Consider the following 24177-nt stretch of genomic DNA (forward strand, 5'->3'; position numbering starts at 1 on the left):
TACATCCCTGGCAGTAGGAGGAAAAGGAAGAAAGCGAGAAAGACTGAATTTTGTTTTCCTGACACAGCCCAGACTGTAAGAATGATTTACATGAGGACCAGGCTGGACTAAAGCAAGAGAAATCCATAGTTACAGTAACAAGGTTGGAAAGGAGAGCAGGCTGAGTGGATGTGGATGCAGGGTGTATATTCTGTCTGAAGCAATTCAAGGCCACTTAAGGTAAGGCTTTGGCATCTCACATGGAATTCATAAAAATCCCCTCAGGTCTGGCCAAATATGTTATTCTGTTCTGCCAAACATAGTTTCCTGGGAAGAAACAAGGTCCTGGGGAAAAAAGTGCATTTTTATCATTCTTTTGGAACCTTATCTTCCTGCTAGGGKAAACTTGGTTATTAAAATATCAAGTGCATATTTCCCACTGCAATCTTTTCCTTTGCATGCAGAAAATGTAATGGTTGCTACCCAATTTTATCATTTGATTCGGACAGATAATTGATGGTTGAAGTCAGATCTAATAAATATCCGATGCTCATACTCTTCCTCCAGATTTTTTTATCTACATCTTATCTCCCTGGCTTCCACTCCCACAGGGAACCGCAATATTCCTAAAACACATTCCAGCACCTCCAAGATGTCTGGAATTTCCATGTTTCAGCTCTAGGTTTTGTGCCACACACCTAAAACTGAAGTGAGTATATTAATTGTGGAGTGAACCAGCCAGGGACACCCACTAGACTAAATGTCATTTCTGCCTCAGTAATYTGATAATCCTGAGGTGTCATATCACTCAAAGCCAGAGATCCAGGGAGCGTTCCAGGCCTCAGAAGGTAGAATTATTGTAATTTTGGCAAGATATACAGGCTAAGCAAACTGTTGTTCAAATGTGATAAAATCAGCCTCCCTGGCCCAAGAGCTGCTAYGAGGTACCACATTGCTGCCAGCTCAAAGGCACAGGCACTGGCTTACTAYGCTTGGAATTGCACATGTCAGGTTTAAAAAGCTGAAATTGTGGTGCAGGACATAGTCAGCAATGCTATGATAAATGGGAAACTCCCAGCTCCTCCAGAATCCCTGTACCTGCACTCAATCTTCTGGATCTTTTATGGGTCCATGCATGGCTCTGCTAGAAGTCCATTAAAAGCTGTTCTGAAATGCAATTCTTATTAATAAAAAAGAGTTAACAAAGAATAATTGYATAACAGTGTTTTTGACTAAAATGCTCTGTCAAGCTAACCTCCCTTTTGTGTCAAATAATTCTTTGTACAGTTTATTTGTACCATGGGATTTGGTTGGCTGCTCACGTGGAGCCCACATTCAAGGATCTGCAAAAGGCTGATGTCATGGTCTGGTCAAGAAGAGGACTTCTCATGATCATACTTGCTTTGAGAAGTGAACGTAATTTTTTTTACAGTAGAAGATGAGTCTCACCTACAGTGCAGGCAACAGGATGCAAAATGGGCCTCTCCAGAAAGATGAGCTCTAGTGTAGAAGCATTCTCTTACTCAGGCCCCTCAAATACTTTGCTAGGGTTAGACAAAGGGCAGACCCAGGTCCTTTGGTCCAAGGAATTTGGTTGCTCTGTTTTTTTAACTCAAATTCTCTGTGATCTCTGCAGTGTAACAGGTGACAGTGCCAAGCAGCTGGACAATGGCACAGCCAGAGCTCAGTTGTGTGATTTAGATGTTCAGGTCTTCTCAGCACYTGTGTCAAACATGAAGTGTGAGTAATGACCAACCAATTCACTGATCAGAGAAGACCAGAGACATGTCAGAAGAACCTTCAATCAACAAATGATGATGTCARATTACTCTGAGGAAACAACTGAGCCATGTTCTCTGATTGTTTATTTGTTGAGTTCATTTGTAACCTCTTTGTACCTGGTGGACAATTAGGGAGGTAGGACTTTGTCTGCACTAAAGTGGCCCCCACCACCTGATTCATCAGTCGGGTGACACAGAACCATGGGCACAACTTTGGCACCCCTGGCTGTGAAACAGAGCATCAGAGAAGGACTTCTCGAGGAACATAGCTCATGCATTTAAGTTTTTTGTTCAGAGCAATAATTTTTAGGTTTTTTTCCTCAATAATTTTTCAAAAGGAAAAGCAACATAGGGTAAGCTAATCCTGTAGCTCACAGCAAGAGAAAGCTTCTTGCTGCACAACTTCCTAAAGGATCACCTTTTGAGGGTCAGGAAAATCCTAGAAGCAAAGCATTACATTAAATGCAGGATCTAACAGCCTCCTTCAGGGGAACATCTCACTTTTCCCCTTTCTGATACACTTGCAGCTCAGCACACTGATCTCCTTTCTGCCACATCACTGTTCCTGCTGGGCAAACCAGGATCTCCCTTAAAAACATGATTTCAGCAGGGCTTCTGGACTACATGTGGTCAAACTGTGTAAATAACCTGGCAGCTGGRAGATTTTAAAATTTCTGTTTGAGAGAGAAGAGAGGGTATATCTGAATGAGGCAGATGGAGGCTGAARGAATGAAAATCACCACTGAGAATTGACAGGACCCTGTGCATGCTGCTAAAGTGCTAACCTCAGACATTTTTTCAGCCTCCTACCCTTTGACTCACTACCCACAGGGAGGTTAAGGCTGGGTTATTACTGGAAAAAATTGCATAACTGTGACAGATGTTTTCTGTTTCAGTATGAGTGATAAGCTCTGGGTCCCCTTGCTGTCCTTCCTGTCAAGGCCAGGTGTGTCCCCAAGGTGTGTGCCAAGGTAAAGCACATCTGGGCAGTCCTGTGCAGTGACTGTGGGATGCAGAGCTGGCTCTCTCTCCAGAGCCCATGGCTGCTTAGGCAGGGTCCTGTTCCCAGGGCAGGCTCTGTAGCAGGACACTGTGTTCAGAAGGGTCCTGTACACTGTGTGTTCTCCAGCTGTGTTCCACTGTCATGGCTCACACACCTTCCCCTGGMCTGAAGGTCGGCTCTGTCCTGCCTATCAAGTTGAAACAGAGCAAAGCAGAGCTGCAGGGGAAAGGATTAAACCTGACAATGTCTCATTTCCTTGCCTCCTACTCCATTAGGAGCTCCWTGTTTGGCTTTCCTGTGGCATCCTCCATCTCAAAAGCCTGGACAAACACATCAGCTSAGCCCCAGCTCTTCTCTGCACTGGAGAAAGGTTCATGTCCTGGGTACCACACATCTGGTTCAGCTGTAGCACAGAGAGAGCCCGATGGCCTTGCCTTACCCAGCATGTCAGGAACTGACTTCCCTTTGGCCACCTCAGCTCAGACAGCAGTCTTTGGGTGGTGCATGGCTCAGGAGCTGCACACCTCTGCAGCAGGCAGGTGCCATCCCAGTGGGTGCAGCATGGGCTGTGCCACAGGGAGGTGGCACYGGCACAGCCTCCTGCTGCTTTCTTTGAGCAGCCTTTCAGAGGGAGGTAGTGATTTGGAGTTTTACTGTTTTATAGCTGACTGAACAGTAAGTGTAAATGGGAGAAGTCTCTGAAATGCCTGCACACTGTGAGTATGGGTTTTTTCCTGCATTTCTGCTCATGGCCTTGTGCTCCGAAGTGTGGTCTCTGGGATGGATGTCTCATGGCACCTGTGGGTGCCTGCTCTGTTGTTACACAGCCCTTGGGATAAACTTTTTTTCCTTCTGTCTGCTCATGGTTTCTCTGTATGAAGCTTGGCCCATTGCCTTCACTCCTGCCACTGTGCACTTCTAAAGAGAGGCTGGCTCCAACACCATTCAACTTGACTTGAACATAACCTCAGGGCCAGCAAAAGGATCTTCAGGAGATGCCTGTACCTCATCCGAGGAGAGAYGGAGACCAGACAATAACTTAACAGCCAGAGCTAAAGAGAAATTCTGCATGCATTTAATATGTCTTTTCAGATGGTAAAGTTTTATCTGAAGAGTCATATGACTCAAAAAGAGCATGGTTGCTTGTCACGAGTGCTGTTCTCAGACACATCTGTAAATGTTTTGGCTTTTTCTACCCCCTCCCTTGCTAATATTCTGAGTAGTATAAAAGCATAAATTAAAATAACTTGTCATTTGTTACTACATCAGGAATTATCTTCAGTTCTCTACAAGATAAAAAAAATGTCTGCTAACATGCAAACAGTTTCCTGTTTAYACATTTAAAAATTATTATATATCGTTCGCTAGTTACCTTAGATGGATTTAATAATAGGATTTCAATAATTTATCCTACTCTGTGTGTGCCATGTACTGTATCTGACACACTGTGGAGTTCTCATGGCTGAGGGTAAACAACCTTTTTCATAGCCTTTTATGCAACATACTGTATAAATCTCTTTTAAGGCAAGAACAAGTTTCTACACAGAGTGGATGTTTGTTATAATATATCTGAAAAAGACAGAAAATCCCTGCTTTGTATAGGGCTTACCCTACAGATGGCCACCTCACATCACACAAAATGTGGTCACAGGGCCATTTATAAAATTCAGCTACCGATCTGGTTTGCAATTTAATCTACAAAGTGCATTAAAATGAGAATAATTCATTGATGCCTTTGCCATGCCTGAATTTACTCATTTGTTCATATGACACCACAGAAGTATGAGTTATATTTGACAGCCCAGCTGTCCACGTCTGGGAAAGGCAGTTCATCTGCTGCCAGACTCCTCTCTCAGGTTAAATTATTCAACAAGCAACTAAAGTGGATCATCTTTATTCATTCTGACATTTTCAGTTTCATTTGAAGTTTAGCTGATGAAGCTGTTTTATGGTATTTCATTGTGTATCTTCCTTTTTCCTGCTTGTTGAAACTTGTAAAATGTGCATATTGTCTGAGGTTTTTGATAGATGACCTTCCCTTCACTATGGCTTCTAAAGTATTTTGTCTCCTATGCAATGACAAACCCTTTTTTATGTCTTTGGGTGCTGCTGTTACTCACTGATTTATCTGAGTACTTTTTCCTGTCATACTTTCTTGTCATATGAAATAAATTGCCTTGGTTTTGTTTGMTTTAGATGCACAGGCTGGGGAAATTAATACCATTATGTGGATTTCCTTTAAAATAACAATACTGATATTCTTTTTCTCCTGCAGTATTTTTTCTGCCTTTAGCTGAACAGCTAATACCATTTGTTAATTGGAGCTGTTAATACAAGTCTTGGGTTTTACAGTGGTTTTTTTCCACCGTACAAAGCTGATGTAGGTAGTCAGGAGAGATGTTCCTTTGCTAGAGCTGCTGGTTTCCCAAAGGAGTTCTTAGGAGAAAGTTCACAGATCACCTTAGGCATGGTACCATTCTTTTCAAGAAATGTTTCCTCAACTTTTTCTTTTCACATATGCCTCTACTTCAAAGCCAAAGATTGAAGTTCACTTTATTGCTTGGCTTTGGCTTTGMGGGTTGAGCGTTGTGCTACAGTCCTTGAGGAGACTGAACAGGAACATGTTAAAGAAATAAGTGCCTTTCTTGGGATTATTTACCTTTGGTGACAGAGGTTTCAAAATTGCTTGAGACTTTTGGAGCAGACAAGGATTCCCACATATGACCCTGCTGTGATAGTGCAGAGAGTATTTACACCCAACCACAGGTACCTTTCCTTCCTGCAATTGCAGTCACCAGCAAGCCACTCTGTTTTAGGATAATTGTCAGTCACCTACAAAGCTAAAGAAYAGAAACTGAAAAGAAATCAGAGGAAACTATACCAGGACTTCATTAGGGTGATTCAAATTGCACAGCTCAATATGTTCCTTTATTTTCAAGGGAAAATGTGTTTTCTATAGTGATGATAAACTTGGAGGTGTAGGAGGAAATTTTTGCATYGTCTTTGCCTCAGGCAAGGCAGTGAGGACTATATGGCTCACAAGAAACTTTGCAGAATAAGGCATGCTGTGACTGGAATTTATCAATATTCATGATGGCCTCTATTAACTTATTAATTTCATCTTTTGTGTCAGTCATTCCAATTCAAATTAATGTATTTTAAAGTGCTGATGAAAAGGAACTGTGAAGGAAATATTGTGGAAATTTAAATCAGGTTGCTGTGATTGGATGCTGCCCACAGGGAATATTTACCATGTGCTGAACACAGTTCATGTCCCCAACACTGCAGATTTCTGATGGGCTAAGGAAAACAGGGTATGAATCATTCAAAGATTTCCAATATAAGCATTATCCAAATAAATACCCTTCCCCCACTTGCAGAGTCTCTGGCCAAGCACTGTCCCTCTGTTCCAGCTCCTCCTTACTGCCTCTCCCCGTTTCCGGATGGGCCCTGGCCCCCAGCCCTTATCTCCTCCAGCCCCTGGGCTGTTTGCAGAGAGCAGCTATAAAGAGGCTGACAGAGCACAGAGTGGAGGAGAAATACAAGGTGCAGGAAAACAGCAGCACTGCTTGACTCACCACGACCTGCTCTGCACCATGGGGAAGGACAAGCTGCCCAGCAAACCAAACATCTTCCTCCTTCTTCTCTTCTTCCTTCCTGGAAATACTCCTCTCAACACAGAACCGTAAGCTACACATGTGGAGGGGGGAGGGAGGTCTAAATGCTTCCTTTCCCTTCAGTTTTCTTCCCAGTAATAACCAAGCCCTGAGTTTCCTGCACAGCTCTGCCAGCGCTCCCKGCTCCCATCTTGTAACCCCCTGGGACCCCTCCCCAGCACCATCTCTGCCAGTGGCCTCCTTCRCCATTCCCCCAATCTCTGCCCTCTGTGCCCACAGTCCTGCCCTGCAGCTGCCTGATAGTCCAGACTGGGGTCCTCACAATATCTTTGCCTAAGCATGTTTCTGTCAGAAGAGCTCTTAGGGCCTGGGATTTTGTGGGCATGATGCCAGAATCCAGGTTCTTACCTTTCCCAGAGTGTCCTTGCTAGATCACTAAGTTACTTCTCCCCATTCCCCTGTTGCTTCCAAGCCAGTTTGTTCCCCTTTCTCCTGCCAGTTTGTTTCCCTTGGCAGCATCAGATGTACTTGCTCTCAAAGAGGATCTGTGACCTAGATTCTGCTCCTCCGGCACGGAGCCCGGTGCCAGCAGCCTCCCTGGACACCCGCACCAGGGCTGTGCAGAGCAGCAGCACGGCTGCACTCAGCTCTGCCCATGGCCCTGGGGACAGAGAGGGGCAGCCTGGGGTGGCACAGTGGGGCTGGAGTCTGCCATGCCCATGCCAGCCTTTCCCATCAAAGTGCTGCTCTGAAGCCTCTAGTTTGGGTGGGAGCAGCCTCTGTTTTCAAACCTTGGCTGCTGCTYCTCTCGCCGTGCTGACAGGGGTGCAGTTCTCACCACCACGAGCCCTGCAATGTTTGCTGCAGAGTTTCATGCCCACGAGCCCTGGCTGAAGGTGCAGCGTTACTGCTGCCACTCCCTTTGTGGTCAGAGGTGAAGTGGTACCTGGTTCAGCCTGAAGGACCTTTGACTCACACTGCAGCATGAACCCCTGGTCCATCTGCCCTGTTTGAGTGCTTCAGGGGTAGATCAGCCAACCAAGTCTGCTTTGGGGTCAGGCAGAGCTCTCTACAGTAATCTGATGTAATAATGTTAAGAAATTTTAATTCATACTTGCCCAACATCGGGGGGAAAGGCAATGTAACCATACTGTTCTGAGCTATGGGCAACACAGAATCAGAGAACCACAGAATGGCCTGGGCTGGAAGGGACCTTTAAGATCAGCTGGTTCCAAACCCCCTGCATGGGCTGGGATGCCTTTCCCTAGACCGGGTTGTTAAGAGCTCCATTCAATCTGGCTTTAAACGGGAACAGCCTGTTTCAGGATGGGGCAGCCACAGCTTCTCTGGGCAAACTGTGCCAGTGCCTCATCACTCTCACAGTGAAATTGTCTCCCTAATATCTAATCTAAACCTTCTCTCTTTCAGTTTGAATTCATTCCCCCTTGTCCTTTCCCTTCTGAACAGTCTGTCTCCATCATTCCTGTAGATTTCTCTTTGTCCCTTACCTGAGCCCCATTCTGGGAGGGAAGAACACAGAAAGGCTGAGAGAGGTGGGAGACAGAGGGGTGTTGTTGGGGTACACAGAAGGACGACAGGAGCTCAGCAGGGAGACAGTGAACTGCTGGGTWGCAGAAGGGTAGTGGGTTTGTAAGTGCAGGACAGAGTAGTTGAGATATACAACACAGAAAGGAAACAGCTCTTGAAATGGAGATAAAAATTATACTTCCAGCCAAGACTTGCTTACTGTGTCCTGTTTAAGTAGGGATATCACTTCTTTGGGCAGCAGCACCTGCTGCTGCTCTTTCTGTTTCAGAGGTGGACAGATGGACAGGAGACACAATTAAGGCTCAAATTACATATCAGAAAAATACATATTCATCCAGTTAGAGCAGCACTGGAACAGGTGACCCAGAGAGATGGTAGAARCTCCATCTATGGTGTCCTTTGCAAAAGTCCTGTTCCAGGAGGGAAGGTGAGCTTGAAACATCCAGAGCTCCTTTGTAACAAAAACCTCTACGATTTTGGAAGAATGCAGCCGAAGGTATTGTTCTCCTGCTCTGGCTGTGCATCTAAGCTGTTTACAATGCACATGCTTGGGAGTACTCTGCATATGGKCAGAAATGTGAGGTCATAATGACACTGGAATTGGCAGGTATGGYTTTGGGCTGATGAAATTCACTGCCTTCTTTGCCTGGGTGCTTATTCTAGTGAGTAGCTGAGAGCCAATGCACAGACATTTTCCACCCCTTAAGCTACAGTTTTACTTTCTCTGTATAGACAAACCCATCACTTTTGCCTCAGCTACTGTCTCTAGGGTCTCCTATTCCTCCTTGATGCATGCCTCGGTCAGAGTCACTCCTATCTCCTCAGAACAGCTCGTTGCATGCTGAGGTCTCTTTTGTCAGCCCAGATGTTTTTTGTCCCGGGATGTCTATACATGGATTTTGTGACCTAAGTTACTTAAAAYCCTCATAGTAATTTAATTTATCTGTCTCTTTTCAACAACATATCCCAAAACACCTAAAGAGAGGTCTGTAAACAGCATGGCTTATATCTTTTTTTCAAAGGCAGGGAAGCCAGCCTAAGGGGAAGTTCTGCAAGTTGGCCAAAATTTCAGCAGAACAGTGAACAGGAAGAGAAATGAGGCCAAATTCCCCACAAACTAGGTCACACTGTCCTTTCTGTAGACTGGATGTCATTGTCACGTTGCCAGCGCCACTGACAGGGGACAGGGGGAATGACATTAGGGGAAGCAGCACGGGCTGARGCCATGGTGAGAAGGCTGTGGAAGAAAGGAAGCACTGGGGAAAGCAGAGTCACAAGTTGTAGCTCACTCCCTGGGAGGCTGGAGCTCCCTGCTTTCACAGCTCCTGCAGCAGCACGGGCTGAGCAGAGCTGCCAGCAGGCTCTTCACTGTGCTTCATCCCAGTGCCTCATGGTGAAGAAAATGCAGCTGCTGCCTGGATCCCACTGCCTCCACAGCAGCTTTAGGACTTCCCAAAAATCTCAGACAAGGCAAAAATGTAGCTCTGGATGGATYCAGCTGTATTTGTGTTCTATTGCATTTTGAACACTTCCTGACAGTCCATTTGTTACTTATTACTGATTGAGAACTTTCCAAGACTGACCAGCAGTGCTTGAGTCTGAGTGATAGTAGCTGGCTTATTATTTTCCCTTTATGAACAGTTCGCTTGCTATTTTTGCTACTCAGTTCTATCATATTAAAAACAAACAAACAAACAAACAAACTTTTCCACAAATATGTAAGTCAATTTTTAGAATTTTTTTTACTCTGCACATTTATGAGAAAATCGTGCTTTCCAGATCATTTAGGAATGTACTGAAGAACAGGGGTACAACACAAACTCTGGAGATTTTCACTGGTTCCTACCCTTTCTGTCTTATCTTTCAACCAATTAATCCAGGACAAAATTATTAAGTTGATTTATTAGTAAAATGATCCCTTTTATTAATGGAGCTCAGTTTAAGGGTCCTTTGTGAGGGATCTTTGTCAAAAGCTCTTTGAAGATGCAAGTGCACTTGAGTTGCAATAAAACACCACATTCTGAAATCCTTTGTGTGCTCATCTTAATAAGGTCCCAAACTGCAAGCACTCACATCTTTGCTCAGCATGTGAAGGATTTGGAAATCTGGATCGGCAAAGACTGGAGTAGCCAGGCAAGTGGGTGGGTTTTTTCCTCAACTGTTTTTAGCTAATGCCTTTGAGTCTCAATGGGAGATTGTGGGATATACAAAATTCAATTAACAGCCTGAAACCTTTCAAACGGTCCTTACTCCCTGCTGTGAAGCCAAACAAAACATCCTTTGTAAAGCACTCTCTATTAGCATAGAAATTGTTCCTTCTACTGCAAGCATTTTCCTGCTTTTAGGCTAATTAGTTCGACCGTTTAATATGTATAAACCCAAAATAAAATGAATGCTCATGTTAAATGCACTGCAACTCGCAGGGATAGAAATGGATTAGGCATGCCGATTTGTTAATTTCCCTTCGTTTAATACTGTTGCTTTCAAATTGTTTCACATTTCTGATGTTTCTTGCTTCCCTCTTTTCCTAGGCAGTACATGGTGCTGGTGCCTTTTATGATACACACGGAATCTCATGAGAAAATCTGCATTCAGCTGACCCACCTGAACGAGTCGGTGACGCTGAGTGCCACCCTCGAGCATCAAGGGGAGAACAGGAGCCTGATTGATGATGTGGTGTCAGAGAAAGACSTGTTCACCTGCATCCCTTTCTCTGTGAGTATCCCATCCTTGYGGGGTGATCTGCATTTATTGACGTGGCTTCGTAGATCCAAACAGATCTCAGAACTGAGAAAGAAGACACACCGCAATCAGAGACCCCTACGCTAAGACAAACAAAGGAATTCAAAGTGGATAAATGACTGTGGCAGTCTTAAGCAGACGAATTTTCCCCCATTATCACATTCTGTGTTCCATATGATATTTCTGTGCATGCATGACTTAGACAAGTCTTCTGGAACTTTGATTGACAGAATGTGCCCCTTGTTTGCTTGATCTGTGTAAACCTGAGATGAAAAATATCAGTGTGGAGTGAAAACTGTGGAAACTGGGGAATTGTTAAAGACAGAGAGGTCCATGAGGTCATTTGGCTGCTTCTAGAGCTTATTCACAACTTTTAACTGCAGAAGGCTGTTTAGTGAGTAATGTAAGCAACAGGCTCTGTACCCTAATTAATGAATCTGGGTTAATTTTCATTTTGATTAATCATGTGATGGAATAAGATCAGATTCAATATTTTTTTAGAAAAGTATCTAAATGAAGGAAGGCAAGCATGTTTTTTCCCTTGCTCCCTGCATTGCATCTCCTTTGTCCCCTTAGGGAACTTTCTGACCCAGCTAGCCCTCCTTCCTCCAAAGCTTAGTGAGTGGGGTGAATCAGTAAAGCAGTTATCCTCTTCATTTTCCTCAGCTTCCAAAATCCAACAGCACATCAGTGGCATTTCTCATGGTGACGGTGACAGGGGACACACTRCAGTTCAAGAGCCGCAAGTCAGTGCTGGTCAAGAATTCTGAAAGCTTGGTCTTCGTCCAGACAGACAAACCCATTTACAAGCCTGGACAGACAGGTACCGAGAATTGGGATGGTGTTGACTCTGACAGCATAAAATCTGAAGGACTTAATTCTCCAGAGGTGCCATACTTGAATACAAGTTTTCAGATTTCGTCACAGGGGGATTTAAGGTACTCAGTAAATCTTATTTCTGTCAGCTGAGATCTAGTTCATGGTACTTTCATCATTGCTCATCTTCATTCTCCAAGCAGAGCTTCTTAGCCAGATGTAGGCACAGGCTCTGATTCATTCTACTCAACTAGTGGCACAGAACTGGGATGACTGCAAAGCACAGTCTCCCTGGGCTGCACCAGAGTCAACAAAGCAGGACAGGCACTCCCAAGAGATAATTCAAWTCAGCCAAGACCTGATTATCCTTCTAAATTTATCTGTCCCTCACTATCTGCAAGAGAAAGAGTCTGAAGTAATTGTTTCTATTACTTAGAGATCTCAGCTCAGAGTCTGTTGAACTGTGGAATGGATCTGAGGTATAAATTATTGAAACATAGACTTTTCCTGGTGATGGCTACAAATCTAACAGTGGAATTTCTTTTTTTTTTCCTTTACACCCTTCAGTTCAGTTTCGGATCATCTCTCTGGACACAGACTTCTACCCACTGARTGAGAAGGTAGAGTCTTAACTCCTTGTTGTTAGCCTGGAACCATTATTGTCATCATCCAGACCCCCTGAAGACAGCCTTTAAAGCATATGATGCACTCTCACACCACCTTCACCATTCCATATTCTATCCTAGCACACACTCCACCTGTTTCTATTGGCTGAAAAACACATCCCCCTTTTCAAAAGCATATAGRTGTTTAAATCCAGATTTGTAAAGGAATGTATGTGGCTAAGTATATGGGCAGGGATCTCATTACTGAAAAGGTGTGCAGTTGTTTCTGGTAGGGGATGCAATCCCACACTTTGAGACAGAGCGACGTGACAAGAACTTGGTTTTATGGCTCTGGCCAGGGGTGCAAGCCCCTCTTTTATTTTATTTGACAATCAGTTCCTCATGCAGACAAGGTCTTTGAAAACTCTTGCTTCATCACATTTGCATACTATGGTAAGACAAAAAGTCAAGGCCCTAAAATATTGTAGAAAAGATTCCCTTAGCCATCAAGAGCCAAAGAAACAGAGCAGGTAGAGAAAGGGAAGAATCCAAAGAACTGCTTCGAMGTTTGTTCTGCCCTTCAGTCCAAATCTGGAAATTACTTCCATGTGATYAATGTTTCTAACACTCTTTTTCTTTTGCTCTTTCCCCACAGTTTCCATTTGTCTACATTCAGGTGAGTGGAAAACTGCATTATTCTTTGCAGAAGAACATGCAGGAATGGAGGTACCAGTCTCCAGCAGGGGTATTTTCAGCCTGAAGTGCAAGAGAAAAATCACGAGCATGTGACTTTTCCCTTTGTTTAAAGGAAGGCTGAGTAGCAGGGCATCTAAATAAGTTCCAACAATGGTTCTTTGATCACAGAACATACTGTAGGAACAAACTAAATAACCATTAGAAGCTGTGCTGTGAACAGAACTACACTTGCCTAGAGGTCATCAAAATGTCTTATGCCTCTTCCCAGTCAGAGCTGAGAGTTTCTGTCTGCCAAGTGTGGCTGAAATTAGAGACCTGTGTTAAATAAGCAATCAAAACCAAAGAAACAAAATTAGGTAAGCAGACATCCCCTGTCTTCCCAAGCACATATCTGTTGGGTTTTTTAATGGTTGAACTTCAGTGGCAGGCAAAAGTTAATTGGAAGGATATTTCTGTCAGTGATTCAAGCACTCACTTTTTCAGATGAGAACCCAAAATTTATAATTATTATTTGGGATATCGTCTTTCAAAAAAAACCTAATGGTAAGGGCCTATGGATGGACTCTGAAATTAGCGTGCCCCAGTTTTAAGTTGGTTTAAACGATTAACAAGTCCTATGTAGTCAGTCCTTTCATTGTTCCTTGCTGCTTGGGGTTGCTGTCTCCATTCTGCTCTATCTCTGTCCAGAGCTGGGGACCCTTCACAGCAAAGGAGACACAAGGCAGGCCAAAACCAGGCTGTGCCCCTTTTCTATATCCTCCTTTCAGAGTGCTGTGGTTCTCTCTTCCCATCAGCAAACTTCCAGAAAAGAGCTGCAGARCTGGTGGATCGCTGATGGTCTGTGAATATTAGAGAAAGGAAATTAGGACAGTGGGTSGTGTGGATTAGCAGGCCAAGGGGAGCATCTCAGAACTACCTTTTGCTAGGGCTGTCTCATGGGGTCCCTTCCCTTTCAATGAGAGGATATTTTACTGAGTATAGGAATTTCATGAAAGGAGCAAGAACAAATGCATCCTCTCCGCTGCCTCCAGAAATATGTCTTTACCTAACAAGCTGAATAATTTCATAACCTTTTTGTGTGTGTGTGAATACCATGGAAGCCTCCAATTTTAAGTCCCTAGGAAGGCCATCTGTGTTTTCAGCTCTAGCCTGTAAAGCGTGGTTCTTGTCTTTGCTGTTTAAGTCTGCTCATGTAGGCCTTGTCCTTCATCCCCACCATCCCCTTTCCCTTCCTCAATGCTCCTTCTCAGTCCAGCACTGCCCTTTGTTTGGATTTCACAGCTGTCTACAATGTCATCTTGTACAGTGGGAAACTCCTATGGCAGAAAATTCACTGGTTTACTCTAGAATACTTTTTTTGGCCAGATCAGATCTATCAGTGCATTTTACCACATGGTTGCATAAAATTTGGCATGGACCAAAGGAAAGAGTGGCAGGAGTGAGGAAAGGTGACAGCCTAAAAGTCAGCACTTTTAAGGAAATAAATGTCCATCAGTCCAGTCCCTTAACGTCACTAATTTATCTTAGTGAAGCACAAAGGCAGAAGTTAATATGAGTCTGCTATTTCTGAACTATTATCCTGACCTACTGCTTATGTAATTTTTTAAAAAATAGAACACCTTTCTGAGGAAAAGCAAACTAGCTTTCAGGCCTTCCCTGTAGACACATCACAGGAATGGCCATAAGTTCACAAGCCCAGCTGTAAACATTTTCTTGAATTCCTCTTCAGAGGAAACCCAGGGGTGTCCCTCACAATAAGTGGTGAGCTTTTCAGCAGGGTCGAAATGTGATGATGAAGAGGATTTGGTCAGAGCCATGGGGATGCATTTTACTGACTGTGCCACCCTSCCAGGTGGCTTCTTGGGAACACAGCCCCTTCTTCTGCCCCTTGACTGATGGCCTCCTCCAGCTGGGAGATGTCATTCACATCCCCATTTTCCCCCAGCCYTGAGATAAAATCTCAGTGAAGTAAATGCACACAGTCACATACCTTGAGTCACACACCTATCTAGAGTAAATAAACTTCTGGTGACAGCCAAGGTACAATGCAAAGAGCAGGCAGAAAATGAAAGAATGTAAACATTAACCATTCTGCTGAGGAGCCTGAAAAAGTGCATCAAACTACACAGCACCACCATGCTGTTTCAGTGACTTTGAGAAGACATTTGGGGCTGAGTGGATTAATTAGTGATACTCAGTTAATAATGAGCAGTACACAGATGTAGCAGTGGTGAGACTTCAGCTCCAGCATTAGGAGCATGGAGACACAGCAGGGGATCTCTGCTGAATGCTGATACCCATGTGGGGTATACTTTCCTCTGTCCCTGTGTCACCATTCCTCAGCCCACCACTAGCTTAGGACTCTTACACATGCCCATTTCTTAGTTCCACAGATAAGTCAGGCATCCAATTCCTCAGCATATTGTGTACTGGTACTGCAGCAGTCTCCATCCCAGGCAGGGGTAAAAACCCCCATACTTTTGCAGGCTATATAGCCAGTCAAGGAAACTGACAGTTCCCCTCCTTTCTCCATGAGCTCCACTTATATCTGATATCAATCTCTGTGCCTTGTTACCTTGCCAGTCTGTCTTGCCCAGCTTCCTGGCTCCATCCTTTGCAGGTAGACCTGAGGGGGAGAAAACACCCCTGGGCATAAAAGGTTTTAAAAGCTTTCTTGCATGCTAATTATGCAGAATTGACAGGTAAGTGCTTCCAAAACCTCACGGATTGTTGAATAATTACAGACAGGCGTTTCTCAGTCTTTACACTGGGCACTGCACTGCTCTGTGCCTGGCATTCTCCTCACTGTCCTGTGACTCTGCTGCCCTCCCCTGCAGGATCCCCAGAGGAACCGTGTGTACCAGTGGCAAGGGGTGCAACTCGAAACAGGCTTTACACAGCTCTCCTTTCCTCTCACCTCGGACCCCATCCAAGGCTCCTACAAAATAGTYGTGCAGAAGAGCTTCTCATCCCATGTGGAGCACTCCTTCAGCGTGGAGGAATTTGGTAAGGAGASAAAGTTGAAAGCAATGCTTTTCACTGTGACCTCTCCATTTGGAACTTCCTACGAACAGTGTGGAGAAGGGAGGGACGGAATACTCAGGCAATGGGGTTCACAGGGGCTGAGTCAGAAAGTGCTAAGTATCAGAAGTGATTGCTGACTTTATGGCATCTCTGCAACCCATCTGAGCTTGTGTTTGCTCATAGTACTTTTGGGAGCGCAGGACATGACAGAACTCCTGTACATGGCTTGAGGCATCAATTCCAGCTGACATTGTTTTAGTTTTCCATCCAGCAGTTTGTTGCAAGTAGCACTAGGTATGAAGTAAGAGGTGACAATATTTTGGTGACCATATTTTGCTTCTCTCACCATCTGCATAAGGTCTCTTTCTCCATTCATAGTTGTCTCTATTTTTGCTCTTCCTTGTTTAATGCAAAAACTTAGGAAACATGTTTGGTAGAAAAGCTGTGAATGAAGAACAACCCATGAACATTACAAACAGACTGATAGCAGAGACTGAGTAAGGAGAAATACGCTGCTGCAGGGAACTTTTTAACCCTCAGTTCGGTGATAAAACTTCYCAGATGTTTGTAGATGTGTAGTCTGGGCAGGCTGTTGGATTTGAGAAAGCCAGTGTTTCACACTCCCAGGCTCTCCACTGACTCTACATGAAGCCCAAGTGCTGATCAGGACCTGCTGTTTCTGGACTATACAGGGTGTGACCCAAAGGAGATTGTCACCGAAGTTCATGGGAGATGGCTTATTTGGCTTCAAGTCAGGCATGGTGAATAATTTGACCACAARCCCAGTTATAAGCTTTGATCTGCCATGGTGACAAATGGCCCATTCCTCCTCCCACAAAGACCATTCTGYATGCCCTGAAAAATCAAAAATCTATGTCCCTTTGTTAGCCTCCTACTAAACTGATTTCTTTCTTTTGTTCTTCAGTCTTTTTCCTACCAATCTCTCCTATTGCTATTTCTCTTACTGTTTTTTGAGGAAATGTRCCCTGGAGTTGAAACATTGAACCTTGCCTCCCATCTTAGAGGCAAATTTATGTCAAAACTATATAACCCAGGGTTACTTTCCAGTTCCTAGGTCTGGATGTGCACTCACCTGCTGTTATTTCCTTGAACTGTGGAAAAAATCTCAGGTGCGCCACCTGGAAGCAGAACATTACATGCTTCAGTTCAGTTCTGGGCATGAGGAGTTTGAGGCATGGGTCTACAGGATGCAATATGGGAAGAGGGATGTAACTTAATACTCAGGAGAAAAATATGTATTTTACTTGTGCCCCTTTATATTGGGCTTTATAGCTKCCTCTTCCACTTGAAAATGTGAAAAACCTGAGACTCTGTGGCTAGGTTCACTAGAACTCTCWGGGTATGCAGGACAATATCCCATGGTGCATCTCAGTGAGCCTAAGAGCAGCTCCGGGTCTCCAGAACCATAAGAATCAGCCAGGAGGATCAGTGATTCAGGGCATTTCAGTGTGATAAATTACAAAGGTGGCAAATGAGCTGCTCCGAGTCCAAGGTGCAAATTACACAACACACAGGACCAGTGTGTCCTTCATGGACACAAGTGAGGAATCCACTCAACTGCCTGGTGCCAGTGGGATCACAGAAACTGTGCTGCAAATAAGGGAAGGTTAAGACTGCAAACYTCCTTAATTGCCTTTAAACCCTAACAGTAGTGAAGGCTGAGAAAGCCTATGRAAGGGGTAGAGATCTGTGCTGAAGACCACAGAGAGGTTCATATTTAGATGATCCTGGCTCTGTGCTTGGGTGGCTGTGTAGTAYACAGCTCTCATTTATTCTTCTCATACCAGACTTTCTCTCTCCTGTCTAGTGCTGCCCAGGTTCGAGGTCCTGGTGAAGGTGCCAAAGATGATCACTATTAAGGACAACGAGCTTCCCGTGTCTGTCTGTGGTCTGTGAGTCACAGAGCTCCAGTAAATCTCTCTTGCTTATCCTTCACCCCCCCTTTCTGCTGAGGAACAAAAGAAGAGTTCAGGGAGGCTTTTTAAACTTTTCCCAGGCATCTAGTGCAGGCTTATTTCATTCTGTCAATCCTGAGCCTGCTGCTTGGCCTGAACAGTCAAAGTGAAAGTTCTTCCCCGTGCTCCTTGAAAGATTATGTCAAACAAATCTGCAGCTCTCTCTTCCCAGTTTATTTTACATTTTCTCTTTCTGTCTTTACACTTCTTCAGTTAGTTTCAGTTAGTGTCAGTTAGCTTCTCTGCCAATATTGAACCCTCAAATACTCCATGATGTGAGAATGGACGTCATTTAAACTGGTGATGCAAACCCAGTATTCTCATTTTTAACTCATAAATCRCTTCTCCTGAGTCCCTGGTTGCCATTCCTTTTCTTCACTGAACCCTGAGCAGTTTGTAATGTTGTAATACAATGGTGCTCCTGTCTGACATAATTTTCTAAAGTCAATCTTCTACAGATACCTCCCACCTGGAGCAGAATGAATGTTTCTTCCATGGATAATRGAAGAATCTCAATATGGAAATGCTGGAAATCATTAAAATGTCAGATCAGTCAGCCTTTAAGAAGTATTAGGAAATTGTCCACCGAGGTCTTTAAGGAGATGTCCCTAAGTGTGACTGTGACTGTCTCATCTGATACATTGTTTAACACATTGTGATTATAGGTACACCTATGGGAAGCCTGTTCCTGGTTTGGTGAATGTCCGAGTATGCCGGAAATTTTCCCAGTCTGCTTCAAGCTGTTATGGAAAAGAAGCAGAATCTGTGTGTGAAGAATTCACTAGGCAGGTGAGCCCCAAGATTAAAATGTAGTGGTTTTTCTTAAGGTTAATGGTCAATGTTGTCTCAAGGGAGACAAATTTGTGACTTTTTGGGAGATTGTAGGGCATCAGAGATAGCATTCTCTCCTGGGAAAAGCAGAGAGTCTGAGGAAGGCATWCTTAAGAGAGGGATCATTAAACTGGAAACACAGCTGACGATGAAAACCTGACCCCACTGAAACCAGTGACAAACATCCAGCTGCCAGTCATGAGGTCCTTGTTCCACAAACTGASAAAAGAATCTTTGGAASAATTTTGTAACTGYGAGAGGGATTGACTGGGAGCAAGGAGCAAAGATGAGGGGAAAAYRAGAAGGCAGTATAGAGAATGAGGAACAAAGAAGATCAGGTGGTATTGTATATGGGTCAAATACAGGAAAAGGGGCAAAAAGGAGAAGAGAGRAGACAATGGAAGAAACAGGAAGAAAAACAGAACTAAGGCAGGAGGGAGTTAACAAGGTCACAAATGTGGGCCTTGGAGTTCTGTGTRTCAGGTACCTTAGATGACACAGAAAATGTACTGATGAGACACTAGGAAACAGGCTGAACACAAGTTCTGGYCTTGGAGGCAGCCCTTGAGCACACGTCTGGAATTTCATAAACAGAAGTTAAGCATGTTGTGTTTGGGGTTTCTATTCTCATTCCTCAAGGCACAAACTTTATTCACAGAATTTCAATTTCCTCTCCAATCCCTTGCTTAGGCAGATGCTCGTGGGTGTGTTTYTGGTGTGGTGAGGACCAAGGTGTTTCAGCTCCTACGCAAAGGATATGAGATGAGCATTGAGGTACAAGGCAAAATCACAGAAGATGGCACAGGTATGTCACATGTGGAGAAGGCAAAGTCATGGCAGGCTGTAACAGGAAGAACTGGCGAACACGAGGAAGGCAGAGTCGCATGACCAGATTTTGATTAACAATCCGTCTTTGCTGTGCTCTGTCTCAGGAATAGAGATGACTGGAACAGGTTCCTGTGGAATCACATCCACCATGAGCAAAGTCCGCTTTGACCTGCTGGACCACTTGTACAAGCCAGGGATCCCACTCTTCGGGAGGGTAGGGAACTTCTGAGMCCGTGGACAGGGAATGGCACAGCAAACACAAGTGCACAGTCCCATGGGGCAGTAGGGTGTGCAGGTCAATGGTTCAAGAGGCAGATGATCTGTGGTGGAGGTCCMAAATGAAGCTGGCTGGGGGATTAAAACCACAGAGAAACTTAGGATCCTGATAGATAATTTCCATGGGCTGACCGGTTGTATTGCTGAGAGCATTCTCATTTGTTGCCTCAGACAACTCAGGGCACTCCTCACACATTTCCAAATCCTTTCCTTTTGTTCTTCTCTATCAAGAAATATCCTACCTGGCAAGGAGAAAARGAGGGAAGAGGATGTATTACACAGGAATTGGTTTTTGTTGCAAGTCTAAAAGCTGAAATTTGTTGTTGCKTTGTTAGGTGAAGCTGGTTGATGGCACTGATGCTCCAATTGCCAATGAAACCATAACAATTGCTGTGGGTGGAAACAAATTCAAGGAGAATTACACTACAGATGAGGAGGGACAATCCTGGTTTTCCATAGACACTACCAGCTTCACGGAACTCTCCCTGGAAATCCGAGTGAGTGGCTGAGACAGGGGTAAGCCTCTGTCTTTCTCTTCAACAACGCAAATATCTATCCATGGATTATCAGTCTTTCCTGCCAATTGGAAAACAAGGCAAGTTTCTTGGCAGGTCACCTCACTTCTCTGTCTTCTGTGTATGTAATCCACAATCTCCTAAGAATGGGAAATACAGAACATATCCAGCRTTTTTCTGTGGACTTTTATGTGTCTTTTTACCGGATTTTGTTTGGCTATCAACCTTTTATTCTTCTTTGTCAGGCAGACCATAAGCCTGAACTGAACTGTTATGACAGTGACTGGATGACACCATCCTATGAGCATGCCACGCGCAGAGTAACCCGGTCTTACTCCAGCAGTAAGAGCTTCCTCAAAATTGAACCAAAGGCTGAGACATTAAGTTGTGGCTCCTCAGCAGAGGTGCCAGTGCACTATATCTTCACACCAGAGGCCATAGGGGAGCAGAAGAAAATCGTCATTTATTTTTTGGTAAGACATATTTAAGGTTGTTTTGATCTATGGCCACAGAAAGTACTGTGCCATCTCTAGCTGTGCTCTATGATGAGCAACCAGAGCACTGCTAGAGGGCAGGTTATGATGGATAGGGTTTGAAATGGAAAGTGTGGCCTGCAACAGTGCAATCAAAATACAATTCCCTAATTTTTCTCTTTCTTTTGTCTTCTGTGTGCAGAATTTTGAGAGACCACAGTAATTGGAACAGACTATAACGTGCTGGCATTAAGAGCTATGAATTTCTTTATTTTGGGAATCAGGGAAATGAGAGTAATTGAACTGTGACCAAACAATGACATGTCAGTTATTCTTGGGAGAAGAGGAAAAAATCAAAAGAAAATTCAAAGAGAATGTCTTTCTCTCTAAATTTGTTTTTTCTGGTTAACCCATTTAATGATGCTAGCAGAGGAGGTAAGAGTAGCTTTAGAGAACAAGAAAAATATCAGTGGAAGAGACTTCAGTTCTGGTGGACTGTACAGAACATCAGTGCAACTCGGGCTGATATTCAAAAAGAGAMTAGAAACCTGTGTTAGAAATGTCTATGTGCTCATTTTCAAGACTGCTGAAAATTAATGGAAGGACAAGATACCTATTTATCCCAATAGCCTAGGAAAATTGGCTTTAAGTATGCACATACAGCAGGTAAACAAACAATGAGAGAACTTCCATTTTTACAGGYGTGGATCCCACACCTTGAGATTCAAATATGGTGCTATGGAACAAATATTCTACATCAAAAGTAATTAAATAAAAGGCTTTTTTGACAGTGAAAAAGGATGCTTTTTCTAGAAATGAGAAAATTACAGGAAGCATTTCAGCTGTTGCTTACTGCCTKACTTTAGGTACTTTATTCAAGCTCTTATTATTTGCCGGCTGTGGTCTTCTGTCCCAACTCTGTGCAGTTAGAAAACTAATCCTGGTGAAATTTTTCTTCATATGTTTCACAATGCAACTGAGGGAAAAATGAGAAGACTTTTTGATACCCAGTCTCTTCCAAATTGTTTAAAATGTGCAGTTGACTCTCAAAGTTRTATGTGGYTAAAGGCAAAATGCATTCCTGATCYATATAATTAATATGCACAAAAGCAAAGATAAGTATGATCAATGTGGAAACACTGGTCCTTMTAGGAGAAAATATTTCTGTCTCCAAAGACCCCGTAAATTCCAGCCTAGCACTTGCTTAGCATCTTCTTGGTGTTGCTCACACTCTGCAKTTAACCCAGTGAACATTCCTCCTCCTGCCTTTCAGCACTGGTAGCAACAATTACAGGAAGATTTCTCTGTTACACAGGTGATGGCCAAGGGACAAATCATTTTATCTGACACCCTTGATCTGACTGTGAATCCTGGAGATGGTGAGCAGACCTATGCCTTTTGAGCATTTCTGATGATAATTTGGATCAGGGGGGATGTGGATAAGTTACTTCAATTCAATYGCTGAATTTAACATTTCATTCAAACTTTGAACTTAATGTTTGAATTTCCAAAGTTAAACCTTTTTAGATGAAGTGGCTTTGGTTAGTTTTGTTTTCTCTGAGTTCCAACAGGTGGTATTTTTTTAATCASAAAATGTTAGAAAATTCAACCAAAAATAAGTATAATGTTTTGGCCATTTCCTAAAACCAGCACTTTTTGATGGCTACTCTTTCTTATTCTGATTGTGGATGCTTACCAATGTTGTGACTCGTGTACAACAAGCAGGAAGAAGAGTGTGTCTCCTTTTCTTTGTCTCTCTCACTTTGCTTAATTGTTTTTGTCTTATTGCTGCCTTGTAAGCATGCAAAAACATGCACACCTATATTCTAATCAACATATTTAAATTTATTCACATAMATTTCCAAGAGTTACACATTTCAGTAACTGAGACAGGATGTGATGCAATTTTAAATGTGTTTTGAAAATGAGAAGAGGGAGGCATTTTGYAAGTCTGTGAGAAGGAGTTGCCCTGCAGTGAATATAAACAGATTATGGCAATAAAAGATCTCATGTGCTGTACAAAGTTCTAGACCCTCACTAATACCAGTGACTCAACCAACAGCCAGGCTACTACCAAGGGATGTTCAGTCACCTTGTCTAGATTGTGACATAAAGTTCAGACCCAGATAAAAAGAATTTTCCAGCACAGAGGGGCATTTTCTACCATGCTTGGAGCAACAGTTCGGTGTTCCAGATAAGTTCTTGCTTAGCAGTAACCTTGCCAAATTATTCTTTCAGCCACTCTGCAATCTGGACTGCTGTCACTCTTTGCAACAGTCGTGATACCTTTTTTCACCTCGACTATTTTTTTGTAGATCTTGGAGCTTGAGGGAAAAACAAGGGTTGGGAACATCAAGAAATTATGCCAGATATTAACTGAGGAGAATCTAGAAGGCAGGCTGAGGCCCTCCAAACTCATATCGTTTGTCAACTCACAATAAGTCTTTGAATGTAGATGTCTTCAGCAACAGCCATAGATTTCAGTCATGTATCAGTTTTATGGCCCCTGATAACTAAAAATGTTCAGCATGAATGATCCTGTTTTTGTTTTTTTTTAATCTGGGAAATGAGCTTGACTTTTTTAATCTGGGGAAGGCAAATGCCYTTACTGGGACCTCTTGTGTATTGAACAGCCTTTTTTTTTCTCTCTGTTAGCTTATGGGACATTTCGGTTGAGCTTCTCTGTTGGGGCAGCAATTGCTCCTGTGGCACAGGTGCTTGTGTACACCATTTCACCCAGTGGGGAAGTCATCGCCAGTTCAGAAGATTTCCAGGTTGAAATGTGCCTCCCGAATAAAGTGAGTATAAGTCATGGTTTACGCAACCCATGTTTGTCTTGTGGCTAGYAGTTCAGTGTGGATTTCCAGAATGAAGGCAGGATTCACAATGGGTGCATGAAATTTTCTGACCAGATGTTAACTGAGGGTTGTGACCAGAATAAGCTGCAAAGCTACAAAAATTAAAAGTGGGGCAAGACAGAATCAAAAAGAGAATCACTTATCCTTATTAATTACATTGGTCAAAGATTAATATGTATTAGGAGAATTGTAAGACACTAACAGAGCTCAGTTCACAAGGCTAGAAGTGTCAGAATAATAGATGTTACTGTGTCTGGAAAAGTGGTTGCTTCAACTTCCTTTTGGATTTGCAGGTGAAATTGAGTTTTGCACCCAAGGAAGGTCTTCCTGCTTCCAACACACACCTGCAACTCCACACCTCTCCGAGATCCCTGTGTGCTCTCCGTGCAGTGGACAAGAGTGTTCTCCTTATGAAGCCTGAAAACGAGCTTTCTCCCAGCTCTGTGAGTCTTGGCTGCTTTTGGTAATGAGCAAGGACAAGAACCAACCAAGTACCCACTAACACTATTACAGACCTGGGGCTGTGTATTTTTATAGTTGCATACAGTGCACTTCATTTTTAGAAGCTGGCATTTACCAATGGATTGTTAGGTTGTGTCTGTCCCCATA

At 43.5% G+C, this 24177-nt stretch overlaps 1 protein-coding gene across 1 annotated transcript in view; it reads left to right on the top strand.

Moving 5' to 3' along the window:
• The first annotated feature begins 6149 nt into the window (after positions 1-6149).
• LOC130580319 (alpha-2-macroglobulin-like) overlaps positions 6150-24177 on the top strand; it is a 38137-nt gene continuing 20109 nt past the window's right edge. Inside the window, exons 1-15 of the mRNA XM_057377737.1 lie at positions 6150-6448; positions 10460-10643; positions 11337-11493; positions 12054-12106; positions 12747-12767; positions 15625-15793; positions 17640-17724; positions 18453-18576; positions 19309-19423; positions 19551-19660; positions 20058-20219; positions 20483-20710; positions 22026-22089; positions 23366-23508; positions 23862-24011. Coding sequence (XP_057233720.1) covers positions 6207-6448; positions 10460-10643; positions 11337-11493; positions 12054-12106; positions 12747-12767; positions 15625-15793; positions 17640-17724; positions 18453-18576; positions 19309-19423; positions 19551-19660; positions 20058-20219; positions 20483-20710; positions 22026-22089; positions 23366-23508; positions 23862-24011 — 2007 coding nt within the window. The 5' untranslated portion in view covers positions 6150-6206. The remainder of the gene's footprint in view (positions 6449-10459; positions 10644-11336; positions 11494-12053; positions 12107-12746; positions 12768-15624; positions 15794-17639; positions 17725-18452; positions 18577-19308; positions 19424-19550; positions 19661-20057; positions 20220-20482; positions 20711-22025; positions 22090-23365; positions 23509-23861; positions 24012-24177) is intronic.

The sequence above is a fragment of the Malurus melanocephalus genome, unplaced genomic scaffold, assembly GCF_030028575.1.
Source record: "Malurus melanocephalus ecotype Western Australia unplaced genomic scaffold, MMel_1.1 scaffold_322, whole genome shotgun sequence".
Taxonomy (NCBI): domain Eukaryota; kingdom Metazoa; phylum Chordata; class Aves; order Passeriformes; family Maluridae; genus Malurus; species Malurus melanocephalus.